Genomic DNA, 15,583 nt, shown 5'->3' on the forward strand with positions numbered 1-15,583 from the left:
TGGTCTTACTGTAAGCGATGTCGTGGGACTTGCAAGCTTCGTCGAGCGGATTTATACCCGGATCTCCGCGTTTCAATCGTTCTGCGAGGCGAGTGCCCGGTCCGCAGTACCTGTAGTCGCCCGGTAAGTGTAGTTCGAACGGTAGTGAATTTATCAACGAGTTTAACAGTCCACGTCCTCGATTGGTTTTGCTGCAAGTTGATGTTCTTCTCGGTGACATACTCTGACGAAAATGTCCATACTATTTATACGGAGAAGTAAAGAAAATAACTGTCCGATAAAATAGGGAACGAATACGATGCGACTCGTCAAGCAAAGAAAGTCACTGCGAGTCCGGAACCTCGACAAACGGAAGAAGCAAAATGAAAACCGACGACAACGACGACGACACAGTGAACTGTTACCGAACAGTATCCGTTGCATTGTCGTTGGACCGTCCAACTGCGGTAAAACAAACGTGATGGTTTGCTTGCTACAACATCCGAACGGATTGAAGTTCCGCAACGTGTACTTGTACTCCAAGACACCGTTCCAACCAAAGTACGAAGAACTGCGTCAGATATTCGACGGAATCGACGGTCTCGGATACAACGTCTATTCGGACACGGCCGAGATTGTTCCACCAAACGATGCCGCATCAGACTCGGTCTTCATTTTCGATGATGTCGCTTGTGACAAACAAAATGCGATGCGGGAATATTTCAGTATGGGAAGACACAGCTCGGTCGACAGTTTCTACTTGTGTCAAACTTATTCTCGCATACCGAAACAATTGATTCGCGATAACGCTAACCTGCTCGTAGTTTTCAAACAGGACAATACAAACTTGCGACACATCTACGACGATCACGTCAACACAGATTTCACGTTCGAAGATTTCAGACACATCTGCTCGGTGTGCTGGCAGGACAAGTACGGGTTTTTAGTCATCGATAAAGATAGTAATAAGAACGAGGGAAGGTACCGGAAAGGCTTCGATACTTTTATTGAACAAGATGGATAACTTATCGTTGTCGACGATCGCTCAGAAATACGGTAGTATCGATAAAATCCGTCAAGATATCAAACGGAAGTTAAATACCATTCGCACCGGAGAGGCGGACGCTCAGGTGACGTTGAAGAAAGTTTTCAAACCGTTGACAGATCCGCTCGCAGCGTTGCAGAAAACTGTGTCGTCGCTCGTCAACTCCCGCACTTGTCGCTGCTCCTCAGGAAAAGAAAACCAAGATCGAAGCTTCAAAATCGGAAACGAAAGATGGAACAACGTTTGTTGATAGTTTATTTGCTTCGTTCGGATCACCGAAAAATATAAACAACGATGATGATGATGACGATTCAAAGGAGGATGATGATGATGACGATGATGAATCGTTCCAAGATGCAACGGGTAAAGAACAAACAACGAGTCGCACTGAAGACGACGACGTCGATTCTCGAAACACAATCACTGCCCCGCACGTACAGTTCTACTTGGACGATCTGGAGAAACAACCGAAACAATCCGATACCACGTATGGTGTGCGGAAAGCAATCAACGGAAACTATCTTATCGGAAACCGAACCATAAGTTTCGATTCGGACGGACGACTAATCTTGGACGGTGGCGATGAGGTGTTCGAACCGACACCCGGGTTCTTGGAGCTCATTTTTAAGAAACATCCGCGTAATTACACAGCAGATGATCGTGCTAATTTCCAACGAGTAGTTACGCTCACCAATGCGCATTGGAGGAATCATCATCCACACGGTAGACCCAACTCGAACCGCAGTCAAAAATACCGCGATCTCATCAAACCTTTGTTCGCTACATCTACTCCGAGATCAACGAGGAAGTCATCGCGTAAAAAATTGAAGAAAGGCTCCGGTATGAAAATTCACCGTGCGAAACGGGAACTCGTCTATTGGGACGATCCGAACGAATTGGTCCAACGTCTCGTTTTACTTGTAGCTTCGAAACAAGCTGGTCACACCGATCACGATCGTGAAATTCTGAGTATCGTCGAAGAGCTTCGCGAAGCAGATTACATCCACTAAATATAGGTTCCGCACAAAAATGAGTCACACCGACCGGTTTGGAAGATCGAAAGGGACTTACGTTCGCAACACGAAGCAAGGTCTCAAAGGTGACGGTTTCTTACTGGATCCCGACGGAAATTATCTCGTATCCAACAAACGGATCCGACAACTGCAAGATCTCGAAGAGGATACCGACGCCGTGAACAAACAATGGACAGACTCGAGGTGGACGGAAGCTATGAATTTAGCACAGCTTTGTTTGGAGAAAATGGAAGAATACAAAAGTATCGCGCAACGACTCGAGACGAAATTATCACGACTGGAAAATAGAATCAGTCAATTAGAGGTTGTGAATCGAATGAAAGGAAAATAGTGTTGCGATGAGTCACACGGACGGTTTTGGCCGATCGAAATTCCGCCGCGGTCCAAAAGGTGACGGATTCTCACTGGATTCCGACGGAAATTATATCGTATCGAACAAACGGATTCGTCAAGTGCAAGATCCCGAAAGCGATGAGGATGCGGTGAACAAACAATGGTCCGAACGGAAGTGGAAGGAAGCCATGAAATTAGCTCAACACTGTCTGGAGCGTATCCACCAACTTCAGCAATCATCGCACAATCGGGATGAAACCAATCGATGTCACCGAAAAGGATGTACCGATGATCCTGCAAAAGCTTCGTGGACCGCCGCTGAGTAAAATTGAAAAGAGACGTCTGGCCAGACGAAAACTGAATGTCGGTGATCACGTCCGGATCTCGAGACTCAAAGCCATGTTCGAGAAAGGATACACACCGAATTGGAGCACGGAAATTTTCAAGATTGTCAGCGTCAATCCCACCGTTCCGATCACGTACGATCTGAAAGACGCACACGATACGATCATCAAAGGAAAATTCTACCGCGATGAACTCCAACCCACCAACTATAAAGATACGTTCCTGGTGGAGAAAATTCTGCGTCGCAAGAAAAACCAGGTCTTTGTCAAATGGTTGGGTCTGGACGCGAGTCACAATAGTTGGATCGATAGTAAGGATTTCGTATAAATAATATGCAACGTGTTTGCGTTTTCTAAACGGGTTTGCGTTTTCTAAACGTGTTTGCGTTTTCTAAACGTGTTTGCGTTTTCGAAACGTGTTTGCGTTTTCGAAACGTGTTTGCGTTTTCGAAACGTGTTTGCGTTTTCTAAACGCGAACTGTTTGAAACTGTAACTGTAACTGTAAATATCCAATAAAAATTTTTGATTCGTCAAACTGCTGAACATTGCAATATCCATTCCAAGCGCACGCTACTGAAAAATTGAAATTCCCGAATCAGACCCTAATCTACAGTATCAGATACCAGGCCCATACTGTAAGATACGGTCTTCCGAAGCCGAAAATTTTACAAGTCCGAAATCCGAATTTATTGCACAATCTGGCAACACTGTACGGAAAAATCAACTAATTTCTTGCCCCATCTGGCAACACTGTAAAATGCGATGTTGCAAAATTTCATCCAAAATTAAATCATTTATTTACGTGCACCACGCGGCAACGCTGCTGCGCCATCTTGAAAAATACACCATTGCATAACCCGAAAAATGAAGGGGCATTAATACACGATTGCATAACCCGCATACTGAAGGGGTAACATGCAATACTTTCTTTTTACAGCGTTGCCATATTCAACAATAATCCCTATACAACGCTGTAATTTAATTCGTATTTTTCTGCACAATCATGCAACGCTGTTGGATAATTTACTGCGGTCAAATTCCCATTTTCACCCTACTTGCCTGTGCCGCCTTTTCTAGTACAACGTGTTTTGGACTACGTTGAATTCTACGTCCCGGAAATGTGGACAGCGAAACGGCGAATGAGCGATTTTAACTTTTTAGATTAGGTTTACAGAGCAACGTTCCTTTCCACGTTCCTGTTACATCGCCAGTGAGACGTCTTCGGAGCACCCCTGTTCTTTCATGTTGATTATAACGTAGAAATTGTAACCGTTCCCGGAATTTTTCAAGGTCTACGTTGATTTCCACGTTGCTGAAACGTTCGATGTTGTCTGGGTTTGTTTTCAAAAGTGTCTCAAAATTGTTTTTACCTTATCTATTGAATATTCACAAAATTTTTTAGGGTATTATTTTGAGACTTACTTCTTAAAAGACTTTTTCAAAATATACAACGAATGATTTGACAATAGTACCAGTTCTCTGAACAAAAAATAGCTATTTTGGAATTTGAACGTTACTCGCTATGAGCAGACAATCTTGTCTCAGTGTCAAGACTATCTAGTCAGGTGGCTCAAATGTCTAGCTTATGAAAAGAACTCATGGAGCTTCCGCAATAAATCTTACGTTAAGGTGAATCTTCAGCTGTAGTTCCGAAAAAATCCACCACGTCGCGCTGCTAAAATCCGATTCCGAAATCAGTGATTATTTAAATATCACAATAGATATATTAAATTCTAAGACTCATAAAATCTAGCAGCATACGTCTAGAATCCTTAGAAACAAACGCGAGCTTTGAAAGTTTAATAATAAAAGCTGTAACTTGATCCCAGTTTCTCTTACGGGATATCTGTAAGTGCGAGAGAGACAACTCACGGTAGGAGAGAGATATTTACAACTGCTGAGAGCGGTCAATCGCGATTGGTTGCATCAAGGTCATCATGCTTACCTAACCCTACTTTTTTCTGGGATCAAGTTTCAGAGCTTCAGAAATTACTTTTCACGTCGTTTTTAGTGTCAATAGGAAGAAGAATGTTAAAGCTAGAACTTATGACTCTGCAATTTAAATAGAAATTCCTTTAACTTTCATAAAAGCTCAAGGACTCACGTGGAGCTATACGGACTCAAATAGCGTGGACCAAAAAATCAAAACACAGCGGTGGCGCCCCCTGCGCGGAGAAATTTCTTGCTTCACGGAGCTGTAGATAAACCTTAAATGTTCGGTACAGCATATTTGGCCGTGGCTCTAGAACGCTCAAAATCTCATCTGTGGGAATTCCATATTCTCTCTCAATGAATAATGAGTCAGTTAAGCTCGGGAGGGATTTGCCTGCAAATAGTCGAATCTTACAGTTTTCGGTACGAGAAGAACGATGCGCATGTTGAAATTTCACGAAAAATTGTCTCCGCGGAGATATAACGCTTCCTTTTTAGGGGTCCTCGAAAACGTGTTTGAACCGACCGCCGTGAATCTTCGAACGATAAGTACGCGTCATAGACGGGAAGATGGCGGCGCCGGAGCCGACCTGCTTACTACCGCCGATTGACCAACAAAAACATACCTCCAACGCGACGCCGCCGTGTATTCTTCCACTACGCATTCCGCCGCCATATTGATCGTGACGTGTACATTAGAAACCTACGAGCGCGCAGTTCAAACGCCGTTTTAGGCCATTCTAATTTTTGGCACTTTCAAATAAACTTTTCTCCCGTTTGCAGTCATCAAAAAAATTTAGGAAAAAAACCTGTAAGCTTCGGTCACTTACTACTTTCGAATGACACAATAAAAAAGAATGACTTAACTGACTCATTGGGCATGGGCAACAGTCAGCAGCGACCGCAAACTTTCTAATTCTCTTACGGAATCGACCCATGACTTTTAGCGAATGTGTGTTCTTATACCTAAGACTAGGGAATAATATTAATAGCTACCTTGATTTCTTTAACATCCAAAATCTTGGCGGTCAGGAAATGAAGTTATTTTGAAAAATAAACCATGATTTTGCTCGCTACGACCGATCACCCGGTGACCCGAAAGTAGACAGGTCACGTTGGAAAAATGGATGATATAACCTACACTACACTTAGCTTTTCGATATCAGCCCTAAAATTACAAGCATGCTCTTCATCCCTTAAAGTGTGTATCATCTCCAGCAATGATTACTTGAAATCATTTTTTCTCTGTCCAAAATTGCCACATTTTTTGAATCGAAAACGTGGTCCGTCGCTTCTTGGTGGGCATGTAACGCAGTTTTTTCCTTCCGGTCATATTGGTGCCCATTTAATCGCATGCTGAGAAATTGACGTGTCATGCCAATGTAAATGACATCACACTCGGAGCATCTGATTTTGTAAACTACCCCTGACTCATTAGCTACGTTTATGCGAGGCTCGAAACCGGGGTTTCACGAAACCCGAGTTTGTAATGCAAGTTTCCTCCGTCGGGTTTATGCGGGCGCTGTAACCCGACTTTCGCGGGAAATCAAACTTTCCGATTTTGGCGCTGTTTATGCGCATATTTTCGATTGAACTTGAATTTCATGTTGGCGCCATTTTCACAAGCTATACTTCATTTTTCCACTATGAATTGATTCAATAAATTATTAGGTATTACTCTTTTATCCTGTGTATGTTCAATTTTTCCACAATATATAAGCGGAGGCTTCATCTTCACTAGAAAAGCCTTTACTGACTTTCTGAGCAACAGTTGGAAAAATGACAGTGGATTTTTAATCATTTTACGTTCATATTTAAAAATTGAATGAATACCTAAGTAATCTCAACAGCCCTTTAAATCATGCTCGAGCTTATATTCTGAGTTCAGAAAAGTTGCCATAGGTAATTTTAGTGATGTTAAAAATAATTGTGGCAGGCGCAGAAATTCATCATATTGTTTATTGAGCTTCTAATGATCTTACAATAGGTAGATATAGGCATTGAAAGTGTAGGAGTGCTAATCCAGTAAAGCACCGCACCTTCACTCCATGCTGTTGTAAAGATTGTATGTCTGCCATTATTGTAGTGAAACAAATAAAGAATCGGGATATACTTATGGGAATTCCTCCTTCAAGATATGATCAAAATAAGCGGATATTGATAGGTCAACAATGTATCGCTGAAGCAGAAGCGTCTAAATCCTCTTGAGGCAACGTACGGTGACAATCTCAACAAACTGGTGACGCTTCACAAATTTTGAATTTCCACATTCCCAGAGCCCAAGTAGCATTTTTCAACGTAAAAATTGATATAATGTATCAATTTATAGGTATAAAGTTGTAAAAAATATTGCAATAATATAGCTATAAAGTGGCAATTCTCAGTCAACATTTGGACGATTTTTCCCGATTTCGTCAGGTCAGATCGATAAAAAAAAATCTATACTTAATAGCAATATCATTGCTATTTGTGGCGCGCGGTGCCAAATGGTTTTAGGAAAATTGAGGAATTTTTCAGTCTACCCTAATTTTTACAACGTTGCAGAATTCATTCGAAAATCCGATCTTGCCGGAATTGACAGGAAATTCATGATTAAATCATCCAGCACCCTTTAAATTCTTCTGTCCGAGGCGGGATTAGAACACGCAACCTTCGGATTACTGCCGTGCGCCGCCTCTACCGTTTGAGCTAGCCAGGCTACCTGTCGGGAGCCTCACTTTTCACACATTACATAGCTCCGACATGAAACGAAACCCTTACCGGCGCATTTGCATGAAATAAAAAATTCAAAGAATTAAAAGTAACAAAAACAGAAACGAAATAAAAGGAGGAAAGAAAGGCATGAAAGAAGTAAAATTAAATTTCCCAGAACTCGGTTAAAAGCATAGACGATATTTATTTTGCTTGACTGGAAATTCAAACCTTTTAAAAAAGCATTGAAATTTTTAAAGTTTCAGATTTATCGAATTTGAGCTATTTCGAGAAGACTAAATTGAGGAAAAATGGTTGTTTCATCAAATTGTTGCGACACATTCCTGCATTCATGCTAGAGATTTGAAAACAAGTTATGGAAAGGAACACGCGGGAGTTTTTCATCATACTTAATAGCAAGATTATTGCGATAATTTTTGCGCCTTGCAATTAGCAGATTGGCAACAGGTGACACAACCAATAATCGGAATTTATTGCTACATCATAGCAACAATATAGCAATAATTTCCGCGCCTTCAAATGAGGGAGTAGGCAATACGCATGGCAAATATAATATAGCAACATTCCCACGATTTTATGTCCATCTATAGGTATCCTTGCTACTTGGGAGACACGCGCTGAAATCCTGTTTCTCACCCCTCTTTCCGACTGCTCTCCGAGTCCATGAGCAAGACAGGAAGAAAATAGGCAAGCTACCTACCACTGTTTGCCTACCTATGTGTGTTTTTCTTAAACTTGATTTTCAAAGGTGACTCATGTAAAGAGCAACTGAAAAACAAGATTTCAGAACCTGCCATTGCATTTCACTAACCTAAGACACCAACCCAACCTTACTATTGATATTCTTTCGCTTACACTGTGTATTATTCTCCCACTGAGATTCGATATGAACTCAATTCAAAAATCCTTCTGAAATTAATTATTCAGGTAGATTGGAATCTGGAGCTCTCAGTCTATCTGTAAAGCGCATTTACTAACATTCACTGCTGTCACAAGATATTTTTGCACAGGCAGAGCCACTTTCCACAGTTGATGCATCTCTAACGCCAAAGCTCAATTATGACAAGTGGTTCAACGACCAAAAATTGTTACACGCCTCAATAATAACCTTATTCTTATCTCAAATTGAAAATCTTGGATCACAGAGCACTCACCGAAGAATCTCCTTCCTTCTGCATCAGTATGAGAAGAGTGACGATACTTTGGAGCAATAACTTTGAACTAGTTTCAATAAATGATGGCTTCAGAATTTGAGTCATCATTTACTAGAGATTGGATCAAAGAAATAAGTCAGCAGGTCACGGTTGTGGCTGGAGTCACACTACCAGTAGGACAATCAGGAAATACGTACACGGATAACACACAAATTCAAGAGCTATGCAGCTCTGATTGGATCAGATTTTAGATTTAATCGGTAGATTGAAATGAAAAAATTCGGTGCACTACTTAAAGGGAAGCAGGGTGCCTTATCTTGAAATCCTAGGCAAATCGTGCGGATGCAGTAAAAAAGTTCTCCGCAGATGATGAACTGGTGGGTACGGCTATTACTCAATTGTAGCCTGTAAAGCTCTTTGCTTGCTTTGCTTCTGTAGTCATAAAATGTTGATTAGAGTTGCAAGAATAATCTGAAAAAGCAGTAATAAGCCTGGATTCCATCTGACACTAAACACCTTCACTAGAAAATAACGTCCTACGTTTAGCTAAATAAGGATAAGTAAGCCACATATAACTGAAGGAATCACGTAAAAGTGCTTAAGCAACAATTATAGTAAAATTATGATTGTAAAAAATGTTGAATAATGGCAAAATTAAAGCTAAATCGTGGGATAAGCACCAGTTGTTTACGAACGGTATGATAATAAATCCGCCATATTGCCGATCGCGCACCTGAAAATCGCATTTGAAGTCGAATTTCAACTAATTTCAACCTCCGGTTCGTTTATGCGGAGTGCGAAAACCTAGTCTTTAGTGTAAAATAAGGTTTCAAACACAAATTTCGGAAACCTACATTTCGTTAGTTCCGTATCGTTTATGCCGTGATTTGAACCTTGGTTTCAAACTCAGGTTTCGATTGAAGTTAGGTTAAGAGGCTCGCATAAACATAGCTATTGAGAGGAGGTGTAGATGCCTTTACTTGTGATATGAGACACTGAAGTGTGTCACAGTTGAATCAGTGAGAACGAAAACACACAGAGGATCAGGAGCAGAAAATTTTTAGACAAGCCTTTCGTCGCTCAGCGGGTCAGGGGGAGGAAGATTTTGGACAAATTGAAAAGTACAACTGTAAAATTGAGCTACTTTCTTAATTTTTTTAAAGAAGTATTTTTCTCCCTCTATAAAGCTGCCTGCAATATAAACTTATTCAAAAAGGGGGGGGGGGCTGAGCATTAGTGGTTGTCAATAGCCGTTTAGAATTGTAAAGAATACATTTCAGCAGGGGATAGATGCAAACATCGACATACCTTTCCTCTGGAATCGGTGTCGCAAACCAACCGTCTCGGCACCATGTCCATTCCGTCTTCGTTCAATATCTATAAACAGAGATTCAGCCAAATACTTATTAATGTTGACAAATAATAACTGCGAGCCAAAATTGAAAAATTGATTTTTTTTATTCTTACCTATTAACTCTTTCCATGTCCCATCCAAATAACATACTTCAAAACTGCAGACTTGTAGGCGTGACCAAGGGTTGGCTAAATTCAAATTTTCTAGGGGGTGGGCACCACTATAAATTGTTTTGCGGGGACCCATAATTGATTTAATGATCTGGAAGAGATCCTGCTTGGAGTTTTTATTTTTACCAGACTCAGAGTGAATCGGCTACTATCCTTGGATAGGAAACCTGAAGGGTTACCAGGCGTATAGTACACCGGCTACTGCAATGAGCAGGAAAACCAGAAGGGTTTGAATATTGAGAGCTGTGTGCTATTGCACTTATTATTAATTCCAGATTCCGAAGAATTGGCTTCTCCAAATTGGAGGTGGTAGACAAACTGTATGAGTCCGAAATAGAGATGACTTGAATGTGAATAATTTTGAATGCTTGAAAAGATGAATTTGCTTCGTTCTGTGTAATGATGACCGCTAATGCTTGACCTTGGTGCCAATATAACGGGAAACTGAACTTCGGTCTTGATCCAAAAAACGCCAATTTCTTGCTAAGCTCCTTAGGATGTTTCTTCAGCTGCTTGCTTGGCTTGATTTGGCTTGATTTGACTTGATCCTTGTTGAGAGCTTGAGAGTGAGGTGCTTCTTGGTCGACTGCTGCATTCAGAGTAAATTAATTGGCGAATTGCGGGTATATTTATATGCAGATTTCCTATGTGTGCGAATGCGGGAAACCAACTTGATTGTGATTGGTCGGTTGGCGACGCAAGAGTGAATTGGGCGGGAAAGCTGCCACTGACCGCTGAATTTGTATTGCGCGGGCTCTGTTGTGGCGAAGTTCAAATCTCGTGCGCCGCGGTGACTTGTGATTGGCTGCGGCAGGTACTGCGATTGCGCGCTGACTCGTCATTGGCGGCGGCGCTTGCGTGCTGCTGAACAAAGGATCTCATTACTGCGCGGTTGAAAGTTGACGTCTAGTGCAGAGTTGTTCGCCCGATCACCAAGGTTAAGCTACACTGATCGTAATGCTTGAAATGGAGACCGTTTGGGAACATCGCAATTTTACATCATTTTACACGTTTTAATTTTGTGAATTGGTCTGATATGAGTTGAGAATGCTGAGAAATTGATTTTAAGAACTTATTATAATTATTATTATTTTTTATAAAGTGGAAATCAGACATACTCCCCCCGTTGAACGAGTGCGCGTTCAACAGAGAAATATTTCAAAAAATTTGTTAGTTTAGAAGCTCATATTTGGTGGCCCTGAAAAGGGCCGTTTTATGTGATGGTTAAGCTTGAAGCTTAGTCGAACAATCGGCGATGATGTCGAGCGGAGCGTTTGCGATTGCGTAGCTGGGTACCCGTAGGTTTCTCTCCGAATTTTGCTTTGCTCTTGTATACTTGATAACGTCTTTTCCTTTGATCGACTTTGTTATTTCCAGTGTTATCGTAGTAGAACACCGTCGGCGAAGAGAAGGGTATGAAGTTTGGTATGCGATCCGGGGAAAATCGCTCCGATCCACGGCAAGGAATAAAATGATGCCCGTTGCTTGGAGGTGGTGTTCGTGACCTGGGTGGGGTGCATGGTTCTGTTGATCGTTCAACTGGTGATGGCATGGTGAATAATGTGACAGGTTTCTTGACTTTAAGCTGCTTTCCTTTGGGGTCACGGCGGATTTTGGAAGGCGCTGTGATTTTTTTTGCTGTGACCTTTTTTCTCGGTGGAGCTGCTTTCCATTCTTTGTTTTTGACAACAGATGCCGGTAGGTGGTCGTGAGGGTCAGCCGATCGTCGCTTGGATTGCCGTGCCGGTTTCAATGGAATTGGCTCTATTAGCTGAGCCAACCTTGTTGGTCGTGTTTGAGTTCTTGTGGTGAAGTTGTCAGGCAGCTCCTTGGCGGGGTCAAAGTTCAATAGCGTTGACAAAATATCCATCGTGCTCCAGGTACTTGACTTGACTTCTCGAAAGGTTGCAGGTGAATGAAATTTTAATTCGTGATGTCCTCTTTTTATAGGGAAAAAAATTTTTGCGCGCGCAAAATTTTGGCGGGACAAATGATTACTGAAGTTGAATTTCGCGCGCAATCCCTGTTGGCGAGAAGACGCCCTATTGGTCCTTGTCTGAACTTATGGGGAGGCGGCAAAGTTTGGAAACCGGGCGCCGTAAAGTCCCCGTGGTGGTCTTGACATCGACGACGCGTGTGACGTCATCAGGGCCCGGAAAGCACTTGGTGATTCGTCCTAATCTCCATTGCTGAGGGGGTAAATTATTGTCTTGAATAATGACGAGATCATCAATTTTTATTGGATCAGTTTCTTGAGTCCATTTTGATCGCTGCCTCAAACAGTTGATGTACTCATTTTTCCATGTTTGCCAAAAATGTTGACTGGCTTTGTTTATCAAGCCCCATCTATCCACACGATTAGAAGGAGTTTCTGTTAGATTTTCTTCGGGTAAGGCGTTGAGTGGACGACCCACAAGAAAATGACCTGGGGTCAAGGCGTCCATATCTGAGGGATCTGTTGATAGCGGGCAGAGCGGCCTAGAGTTCATTATCGCCTCCACTCGAGTCACGAGTGTAGTCATCTCCTCGAAGGTGAAAATTTGAGTACCCATGATTCTTTTGAGATGATGTTTTGCGGATTTTATCCCTGCTTCATGTAGTCCACCAAAATTTGGCGCGGAAGTGGGCTGAAAATGCCAATTGATTTCCTTTTTGCTTAGATTTTCCGCAATGCTTGTTTCATTAGTTTTTAAGAATGCATATAGCTCTTTTAAAGAGTTATTCATTCCTACAAAGTTGGTACCGTTATCAGAGAACATATTTTTGCATAATCCTCTGCGAGAGACAAATCGAGCTAATGCGCCTTCAAAAGCCTTTGTAGTCAATTCGCTTACAAATTCCAGGTGTACTGTTTTAGTAGCCATACAAATAAATAGGGCTAGATACCCCTTCGTTTGCCTTGCATTTCTGAGCTTGTTTTCTTTGACTTGGAATGGTCCGCCGTAGTCACACGCTGTATTGAGAAACGGATATGCTGCCTGAACTCTCCATTTTGGTAAATCGCCCATAAGTGGCTGCGTGAATTTTGGTCTGACTTTAAAGCACTGGATGCACTTTTGAAGTTTAGATCTGACTACAGCACGCCCATTAATTATCCAAAATCGCTGATTGATTGCTGCTAAAGTTGAGCTGGGACCGCCGTGAAGTGTCATATCATGATAATAGTCGATTACCAGTTGAGTGAAATGATGATTTTTAGGCAATAAAATGGGAAATTTGAAGTCGTAGCTCATGTCTGAGTGCCTGAGTCGACCACCGACTCGCAATAATCCCTGTTCATCTAAAAAAGGACGAAGTTTGCATAAAGAGGCCGGGCTCTCTTTTTTCTCGCTCAGTGTTCTGATCTCTGCTTTAAATTCTTTGCCTTGAATAATTTTTATCCACCAGTGCCGGGCTTCTTGTAGCTCCGCACTAGAAATCTGTCCAGTTCTTTTCTGGGTAGGATGCCGGGTATTATGGATAAATCTCAACATCCAAACGGTGGTTCTGAGCAGAGGAACAAATCCTGAAAATGATTTTAAGAAAGTTTCCCCCCATGATTCATGTTTATTTTGTACCAGCGTGACGATGTCCGGTAGTTTGTCGATGATTTCTGCTTTGCTTTCTGGGTCAAATGGACTCAACTTCGGCCAATTTTCTTCTGGCTCTTGCAACCATTTTGGTCCATGCCACCATAAACTGTTGTCGGCCAATCTGTCTGGCATGCAGCCTCGGCTGGCCAGATCGCTCGGATTATCTTCAGACTTGACATGCCCCCAATGTTGTGGTGTTAATACTTCTAAAATTCGAGTAACTCGATTAGCGACGAATACTTTGAGCCGGTAGGGAGGAATTTGGAGCCATGATAAGACGACTGTGGAGTCTGAATAGGCGAACACCTTCCTGATTGGATGAGCCATTGAACATATGTAGTGAGCAGCATCTAGTAACTCTGTTAATAGCGCCGCCCCCTGCAACTCCAGTCTGGGGATGCTCATCGGTTTGAGCGGTGCCACCTTACTTTTCGCCATTAAAAGGCTGGTTTTGACCTCACCGGAGCTGCTTTCGACCCTCAGATACACATTGCCGCTGTATCCTAATTTACTGGCATCGCTAAAACCGACAAGATCAAATTTTACTCCATCGATCAGAGACACATGACGCGGAATACGGATCTCGGAAATTTTGATGAGTTCTTCGGTGTACTTTTTCCACTGTGCTTGAAGCTCGAGGGGCACCGCTTCGTCCCAATCTATGCCTAATAACCACAGTTGTTGAAGGAATTGCTTGCCTTTTAGCATAATTGGTGATATCAGGCCAAGTGGATCAAAGATTTGGGCGACAACTGAGGCGATACCTCTTTTTGTGTACACCGGTGTGATTTTCTCAACCTTGAATGAGAATATATCGCTGCTTGGCTGCCATTGTAATCCGAGAAGCGATTCGGAACTGTCTGCATCTGAAAATTCTACTGGAGTTTTGAGATTGGACTCCGGCAAGTCCTCCAATATTTCTGGGTCATTGCTTGACCACTTTTTCAGCTCCATGTTGCATTCACCGGCGCATTCGATTATTTCATCTCTTGCGTGTTTTGTCTCTTGAATAGAATCTGCTCCGGCCAAAATGTCATCGACGAAAACCTTTTTTGTGAGAATCTCTTTGGCTACGGGATATTTTTCGCCAGTATTTTCGCCGTGCTGGCGCATGGTGCGCAGACATACATAATGAGAGGATGTTACTCCATATGTAACTGTTTGCAGTTCATATTCTTTGATGGGCTGAGATGGATCTTCGCGCCATAATATTCGCTGATATGGCCGATCCTCTTGATTAACTAAAATCTGACGATACATTTTGCAAACATCTGCTGTGAAAACATACCGCGGAAATCTGAATAGAGTTAACACTTGAATTATGTCTGTCTGTAGTTTTTCTCCCTTCAGAACCACATCATTTAATGCTTTGCCAGACGTAGTTTTCATTGAAGCATCAAAAACCACTCGCATTTTTGAGCTTGTGCTGGTTTGTTTCCATATCCCATGGTGGGGAATGTAATATTTGCCCTGACCTATCGAATCATTATCTACTTGTTTCATATGCCCGAGCTCCTCATATTCCTTCATGAAATCTTTGTACGCGTTTCTGAAGTCTGGGTTTCCATTTAATCGATGCTCTAATTTGATCAGTCGATTTTTTGCAAGATGATAAGAATCCCCAAGATTCATCTTTTCTTCGGTGAGAAGCATAGGGACTGAATATCTACCATCGCTGTCTCTTGAGTGCTTTTCCGTGAAAAGTTCCTCAGCTAAGAGGTCATTCGGACTTTTCACTGGCCTTGACGGGGGCTCCTCTATCTCCCAATGTCGTCGAAGGCAAGTTTCAATTGGTTCTGAATTGATGGACAGCAAAGCAGTGATTGGTGCTGATTCTGAGGTTGTCACTGCTGCTATGCGTGTTGCGTCATGCGGGGCGCTAAATTTGCCCGTCATGACCCATCCATAAATGCTGCTTAGCGCTATTGGCCAATTTTCATCGAGGATGATTTT

The 15,583-nt window shown here is 42.2% G+C and overlaps 1 protein-coding gene across 1 annotated transcript; it reads right to left on the reverse strand.

Annotated features, from left to right (window-relative positions):
* Positions 1-12,100: 12,100 nt before the first annotated feature.
* On the reverse strand, positions 12,101-15,526 carry LOC109038277 (uncharacterized). Its single transcript, XM_019053299.2, has one exon. It carries the CDS (start codon positions 15,524-15,526, stop codon positions 12,101-12,103), a length of 3,426 nt encoding a protein of 1,141 aa, XP_018908844.2.
* Between the last annotated feature and the right edge of the window lie 57 nt (positions 15,527-15,583).

Source organism: Bemisia tabaci, chromosome 2, assembly GCF_918797505.1.
Source record: "Bemisia tabaci chromosome 2, PGI_BMITA_v3".
Classification (NCBI taxonomy): domain Eukaryota; kingdom Metazoa; phylum Arthropoda; class Insecta; order Hemiptera; family Aleyrodidae; genus Bemisia; species Bemisia tabaci.